This window comes from Dendroctonus ponderosae, unplaced genomic scaffold, assembly GCF_020466585.1.
Source record: "Dendroctonus ponderosae isolate FM_Combo_2020 unplaced genomic scaffold, Dpon_F_20191213v2 Dpon_F_20191213_724, whole genome shotgun sequence".
Taxonomy (NCBI): domain Eukaryota; kingdom Metazoa; phylum Arthropoda; class Insecta; order Coleoptera; family Curculionidae; genus Dendroctonus; species Dendroctonus ponderosae.
In genome coordinates this window covers 1-7,726 of record NW_026018940.1, presented here as the reverse complement: position 1 = coordinate 7,726, position 7,726 = coordinate 1, and the positions used below count along the sequence as shown (strand labels likewise).

General features: G+C 33.7%; 2 protein-coding genes and 1 long non-coding RNA gene across 3 annotated transcripts; 2 read left to right on the top strand and 1 right to left on the bottom strand.

Moving 5' to 3' along the window:
- The first annotated feature begins 132 nt into the window (after nucleotides 1-132).
- On the top strand, nucleotides 133-2,572 carry LOC125505257 (kynurenine formamidase-like). Its single transcript, XM_048668726.1, has 4 exons — nucleotides 133-368; nucleotides 858-959; nucleotides 1,755-1,974; nucleotides 2,028-2,572. The coding sequence occupies exons 1-4, from the start codon at nucleotides 263-265 to the stop codon at nucleotides 2,464-2,466; spliced, it is 867 nt and encodes a 288-aa protein (XP_048524683.1). The 5' UTR covers nucleotides 133-262; the 3' UTR covers nucleotides 2,467-2,572.
- A 90-nt stretch (nucleotides 2,573-2,662) lies between these two features.
- LOC109542776 (protein dissatisfaction) lies at nucleotides 2,663-6,768 on the bottom strand (the record flags this gene model as incomplete). The annotated part of the gene is given in 5 exon segments (XM_048668727.1): nucleotides 2,663-3,238; nucleotides 4,309-4,390; nucleotides 4,443-4,682; nucleotides 5,715-5,870; nucleotides 6,386-6,768. Coding segments are annotated over 5 exon segments (1,124 nt in total), but the record flags the coding sequence as incomplete, so codon positions are not given.
- LOC125505258 lies at nucleotides 3,234-4,804 on the top strand. Its single transcript, XR_007282043.1, has 2 exons — nucleotides 3,234-4,213; nucleotides 4,463-4,804. It is a non-coding gene; the product is annotated as an uncharacterized LOC125505258 (long non-coding RNA).
- Nucleotides 6,769-7,726: the final 958 nt, after the last annotated feature.

Here is a 7,726-nt window from a genome sequence, read left to right as displayed (position 1 = left end):
ATGTTATATTCAAAAGTTCAATTTATCCGAATGTTGCAAGTGAGATACTTGAATTAGCCAAGAATAGTTTATCTCGTTTCATTTGTGTAAATGAAACATTTTGACGTAAATGAATTGTTTCATAATATTGCAACAACAAGCTAAACGTTACGCGGCTGAACGGCAAAGAAGCCTTGAAATTGAAATTGCTGTGTGGTCGAGTGAGTGGGTCGATAACTTCATTCTTTACGGTAACATTTCAATAAGCCGAAAATACTTCGTTATGTCTTGTGATCAGGATTTCGAGAAATTATATTCACCAAGCCAATGGTCAAAAAGATTCAACAGTAAAGAAGTGCTTGAAAAACATGTTCAATTTATTGAACATCGTAAGTACCTACTTCTTTTGAATTATTAATGCTGGTAGAAATGAGAGGTTTTATATTTTGTATCGGATAATTATGCGAATTTGCCGATGAAGGCAAGTTGTTCAGGTTAAAGGAGATGATGACAAAAACATTTTTTTTATATAACAATACCATGGACTTAATATTTTTATTTTTATATTTTCAATTTGTCTGTACTATTTCAGCTTACTTAATTTACTAATATTAATAACTTACTTTATTCTTTTGAAATTTATAAATTTTCCCAATGAGTTATGCAGTAATCAGACGTGAGCAAACTGTACGTTAATTATGAAAAATCACTTCCGTAGCATAAGTATAAAAATACAAGAGAATGTTTAAACGAATATAATTGTGATTAATCAGAAGAGTAAAATGTTATGAAATTATATTTATATTGATTCCTTTTAATCATTTTAACTGCATTCTTATTGAAGAAAGTCTTATTAAAAGCTATTTCTTTGATTACAGACAGCAGGTTGGTACGAGAAAAAATTCCATGCCATCTAGGGAATTCTTATGGACCAGGACCAAAGGAAAAGTACGACATATACGGAACAGACTTGAATAATCGTGAGTTCTTATGCAATATTACAGATTCTTAAGAACTTTCAATCATTACAAACCATTACCTCTATTAGAGAAACAATTGTCTTAACAAACACTCCATAGAAATTCATTCTATTTTATTCATTTAAATTCATTCTATTCAACCAGAAACAWATTYTGAAAMATGMAKAAAYWKTKTTGGKMGTTTTATGGMMTAAATAAATAAATGSAAAAGTGATTATCTRAGATTGAAATTATAAAAGTGTATAAGTAGTATAAGACTGAAGGRAACGAAAAAAAGTTTTAACTTTTTTAGTTATTGGCAGACATGTTCTTCCCGATCGTTCTACTTTTATGTAGAACGATGAACAGAAAATTAAATTAAAATATATTGCCTGTCCCAAAAATGGACAATTTAATATTGAACATATTTAAAATACCGCAGGGCCGTAGAAACAAAACTAAAATCAGAAATAATTTTATCAGATTTAACGTATCCTAGAAAAAGTGATAAAGTGACAGAATATTATATCAGTGGTACAGCATCTGCGAGGCGAGGTTGACAATGAAATCAAAAATTTTACAGAAGATTTTTTATTACAAAATAATACACAAGTTAGGTATTCAATTATTACCAAAGATGTAAGAAAAATCAACACACGACTACTTTTCACTTTGCCTTCTTTCGATTATCATAAGGTTGTAAGCGTTAAGCTAACATTTATATATGAACTACATAAGTAAAATTCAAATTGAATAACTGTTCTTCATTGCATTAAGTTCATCCTCCTTGAGCTTATAAAATCATGTTTGTTCCAGATGCTCCAATTCTGATACATATTCACGGAGGTTATTACCAAGAAGAATGCATCACACATTCAAACAATGGTTTCATCGCAAGCGTTTTGCATGAGAGTGGCATTAAAACCATTTTATTAGGGTATGAATTGAGCCCACAACGCACAGTAAGTGAAATTTTGGAGCGCTTGCAAATTGGTCTAAGGGAGTGTATAAGCTACGCCACAAAACTAGAATCTCGGTAAGCCATAGAAGATAGTGTCATTTGCAGTACTTACCAAATATGTTTTTCAGTGCTCTTTATCTGTCTGGTCACTCAGTTGGAGCTCATGCTATAGCTGCTCTCCTTTCGGAGTTAAAAAAATCGATTTCATCAGCAGAAAGTGACTTAATTCAGGGTGTTTTTCTAATATGTGGGCTGTACGACATGGTACCGATCACAAAAATGTCGGCTAACGACTTGCTGAAACTCACAGCAGATACAGCCAGAGAATTAAGCCCACTCTATGGCGAACTTGATTATGGCAGTACAAAGATTTTTATTGTAGGCGCTGAAAATGATAGTCCAGCTTTTGTGAGCGATTCTCAAAAGTTTTATAAAAAGCTGCATCTGATGGGTGCAAACTGTTTCCTGACTATCATTCCAGATGCTGATCATTTCGATATTATTGAGAATTTGTATGATCGCAATTTTCAGCTTGCAGATTTCATGGTAAAAGCCATCAAGGAATAGTGTTGATTATTTATGTATCCACTTTAAAAGAGTGCGTTGAAGCTTCACTTTAGAAAGCTAAACACGAATCCTTTATCCCAAGTATATATACATATATATCCTAGTATTTCTGCATAATTTATTTCTAATTTACAACCATACATTAATTGAGATTGACAATTGCTTAATCCCAATTTGATTATTTACAAAGCATAGATGAACTATTCTAATATTTACTAGTTACTCGGTATCTATCCACATATAAAAAATTCAAATCAGTCATTTACAAAGTTCTATATGTAAGTGTAAATAACAATATCACAGAACAAGACTAGCTTTTTTTGTTTGGCAACATCAAATTCCAATCAATACTGAACAATGAATCTAAATATCCACAAACTACAAAACTGCTTTTAATAATGAAAATTACGTTTAGGCTTGAATTTGCGTTTTATGTCCAGCTAAGTAGTTGGAAGAGAAAGACAATTTACATTAAGTGAATGTAATTATTGAGAGAGTAATTGTTCACTCTATTGGCTTGAAGTGGCGCATTTCTCCATGTAATACATATCACCTAGCAATTGTGTTATCGGGATTTCTCCGATAGTTTCTTTAAAAAACAACAATTCCACAGTCATGGATCTGATTGCCCTTAGACTAGGAACTAACAGCAGAAGCCTTCCAAATCTTGTCGGTTGTCTGGGATATCGCATTCTCACATAGTCTCCTAAAATGCATTGAGCCTGGTCTTGAAGCATTTCAACTGGTTGAACATCGCATAATCCAGCAGTTTCTAACAAATAAGACGGTCCTATTTTAAACGCTTAGAGCGCGTATTATTTATTGTCTTAACGAATATAAATTCAGTTACAGATATTGCCAATTTTTTAAATGAACTAAAAATAAGAAGCTGAAGTGTGCAATAGTTAATGCGAAGCTAAAAGTCCAACGTTTTCCCTTCAATTTGTTCTATTTCAGCTTTTCGATTTATGCACTAAAATCAAGATCAAAGATCTGTACGGGAAGCAAAATGAAAACTTGATAAAAGGCAAATGTGCTACTTCCAAATCTGAAATCAAGTGCTACGTTTGGACATCAAAATTGTGAGAGCTACGTTTTTATGAGGCGTTTTAAATTAGTTTGGATTTTTCTTCATTACATTTTACCCACTTTTGGTTCAAAAATAACACATTTATATTAATTCTTCTGGTAATGTAAATATGTATATTACTTAATAAGTTTAAATATTTTTCAGATGATAAATAAAATCGGATCAATGTATAGATGCTTGTACTGCCTTCCAACATTTAATCATATTAGAATTGTTTGTTAACAGAAATCGAAAAAACTACAAATTTTCCACTATCCGATAAATATGTAAGATTGAATAGAGGTTATTTGAAAAAGTAAGAAAATAGGGAGTAATGTGAAGAGAACGTGCGACCTGCGAAAAATTTTATTGTTGATGTTAATTTTGCAAATCTGTTAAACATGTGTATTTTTTAAATAATTTGAATATCGGCCACTCTTAAACAAGACCACAAATTAAATTGAATTTCTACAAAAAATCAGCATTTATTAGTTTGTAACCGCGTAAAAATCATAATTTTTCAATCAACTGCTTAAAAGTAACGACGAAAAAATAATTTGATGCCTTGATAATATTTAGCGCCCCACTTTCTAGGGACACTGTTTAAGGCAAATATTTTCGAGGTTGATTGATTGAATCGTTTCCGGTGCCCTATTTTTGCTAAATACAATAAATCAAGTAAGTATAATTTTGCAAAACATAATAAAGCAATCAAATGTTGACAAAAGTTAGTAAATTACCGTAAACCATTCAACAAAATTGGAAAAACTTACCAGGTGTGAATAAAATTATTGCTTTCATACAGCCGCATTCACTTCCGTCTGGCGATATTTGTCGAAAGCGACACATAATTTCCTGAAAACTCCGACAATTAATAAAAACTTATACACTTGTCGGGAAGCTGTACTTGGATGGTTTTTATTTCAGTGGCTGTGTGCACATCATTGGGCAGTCTGTCTCTAGCCTGTGGACAGCCCAATACAGCTGAGAGATCCCAAGGTACCGACCATTGAGCCAAATGGAGCAAAAACAGCTCTTTCCAGGACTCTTGGAGCAGTAGAAGTTGATCGTTTTTGCTCAGCGTCTGGAACGGCGCTAGACATCGAACCCAACGTACTGCCATAAAAAGTAGACGGGCTGTTGTTTCCTAATAGATGAAAATTAATTTTGTCACATTTCTTTAGCAGAAAAATTGAATAATTTTTTGTTTAGTGGTGGAGATACTGTATGTGTAACTCAAATGTTTCGAAATAAACCGTGCAAAACGAATAGTTTTATTGAAATATTACCTTTTTTTGTTAAAAGTGCCAACATTTTCCAAGCAATTGGTAAAAGTATTACTTAAGTGTTCTTTCCAGCGATGTATTATTTTATCAATTATCAATTATCGCATAAGCTCATTATTTTCAAAATATATGAGCACAAACGTGGCGTAATGTAGAAAAGTTTGGCTTATCTTACATCCAAATGAACAATATTCAAATTTGACGCTTCTCGTTCAGGAAAATTGGCATTATTTCTTTACTCAATTTGCAGCAAGTGAAACGGGATCGGGACTCTTATTCTCTATCTGTTGGTAGGAAAACGGGATTTGGGTCTCGAATAGATTTTCAGATACGACAAAAAATACAGCGTCATGTTGGAGCCAATTATGCAATAAAGATTAATGCAATTATGCAAATGTAGAATTCAACCGAGCAAATTTAATAGTTTTCTGGAACTTTGTGCTTTTTGGGAAAAATTTCCCAAGTGATGCTTAAGGTGGTGTTAAAAAAATATAAACAGTTCGTTCACTTCAATAGCCAGAGTTAAAGCTTTAGTGTTTTTATCAAACACGCGTACTTTTATAAATCCAATGTCTTTGTTGTGTATGTAATTTTATTGGAGAACGACTAAATCGAGTGAGTCTTATTGGAATCCACATTGCCGAATTTCACCCTAAGGAGGCGTTTCCCCAATTCCAGACTGGATATTTTAGAGCCAACGAGAGATTCGCAGTCAAAAAGTCAGAGCGAATGAAAGTCAATCCTGCAAGCAGGACCTCCCATCCAGTAAGTTTACATTTTCCTGCATAAAGTGTCGAATCGAGGCGCAATTTCCGCAAAGAAATGTTTCGCATCAAAATTTACCCAACTCATGGGTAATATTTTTTTTCGAGTAGAGGATTTTGTGATTTTACCTGAAGCATCTCCCAAGTAGGCATCAGAGGCAGCGGCGGAGGCAAAGTGGGGCTCATTTGTGGCAATGGTAATCCTGGACTGGACATACTTAGGCCGCTGCTGGATTCAGATGCGGATGATTCTAATTGGGAAAGTTTTGTTCCCCAAACCAACTCCTGCAATGCAAACTTTGGCTTGGAAAATAGCTACAAGTTTAACATTCAAATTTAATTCGATTGCCTCTGATACATTTAAGACAGATTAGACAAAAAAATAGTTTTTACTGAATATGTTTGTATACAACAAAATAATAAATTCAGGCAAGCAAAAGAAAATATAAACTAGCCCGGCTCTAAACTGATTGTTATGCAGATAATTTCTAAGAAGGACTCAAGAAGTTACCGTAAAAAAATAAAAGAGTGTTTTAAACATGTTCATGCTCCATCATGGTTTAAAATGTTGTGCAAGCACATAATTAGTGCAAAAAAGATGTTTTTGTGATTTTCCTAGCTTGTTTTTGTATGTAGCTTATTAGCTAAATAAATAGGAATTTTATTTTTTAAGCATTTTCTCCACTAGTTCGACCGATCTTTGCCACTCGTTCCGACCTTTGTATTGTCCCACTTTAAGTGCATTTCCGCTCAATTTATTCATTTTCTACGTAAAAGAACCAAACTCCTTTGAAAAATACCTGGCATTTTTCTGCTGACATCAAGACATGCAGAAGTCCAGGTGGTGGTGGTGGTAAATGCGGATGATGAAACAAATGCGGCGGTATCGAACTGCCATTCTCCAAATGACCCGGTGGACTTCCGACTGAAGATGGTGGAGGAAATGTGAGCACCTTCAGAGGATGATGCGGAGGAACAAAGAGACTGCTATGGGTAAATTGAAAAGTTCCGGAAGTTGGGGTGATTTTACTGGCGGAACCTTCAGGCAAAGGTAACTGAAGCGGATGGCTGCCCATGCTGGAACCGGATTGATGATGCGAAGAACTGGTACCGCCCGGCATCTGCTGCAGTTTCGGTTTTCTTGGACCGCGTTCGTGCTGGACGGCTGCAAAGGAGAGAATTGCTATGTCAAGTGTATTACAAACTGCCGACTTTAGTAAGTTTTTGGCATTCAATTCGCGTTTGGTAAGTTTTGAACAAAATACCTTATTTGAAAAACCCCCATACCGATTTTCATTGCTAGAACAGTTCTATTAGTATTAAACAGAAGATTTGCAGGTGAATGAATTATTCTGTAGATTTATAGATCTAAGAATAAGAATATTTTGTAGATATAGATGGTTTTTGCTAAGAGTTAAAAGATAACTTTGTAGAATAATTCGATTATTCTTCCAACTGTTTTTAAAGCTTCTGCCTTTTTCTTTGATTTAATATTGTCATCACATTTTCATGCTGTAATTTGATTTGGCTAGATTTTACTTCAAAAAGTATACTAGAAGGAGTAAGCAAAATAATATATTTTTTATTCGAATGAATCGAAAAGTGCCATTTTGCGAACAGAAGCGGTGATCAAAAAGAAGCACTTTTCTTTAGCGTTCATTTGTTTTACTTTTACGCAAAGACTTTGCCGCACAGTGTGCGACAAAGTAAATGTGACACTTTGAACTTGCCACTGTCATTATATGTTTTTTAGTATTTTTATTTAAAAATAACCGAAATGCTTTTTTAAGGAATTACGTAGATTTATCAACAACTATTGATCCTATTTTCAAGTTTACTTACAATTTGTAAATTATACCTTTGTTACAAGTTCAGTCTCATAATCGTTTTAATGGTCTACTTATCTACTTTTGCGATGTTGTCACACGTAAAACACGATCTTTTTAAGAAGCGCAAATGTCATGCAGAGTATGCAACATGCCATCCAACAACCATCCCAAGACCACACGACTAAGGTGTTTCAAATTGAAAAAGTACTTAAACTTAATTACAAACTTCAAAACATGACATTTCAAAAAATGACATTGCCACAAAATTTTAGATATGAAATCGATGCATTTTATTATTCGTGTAATCTTTCA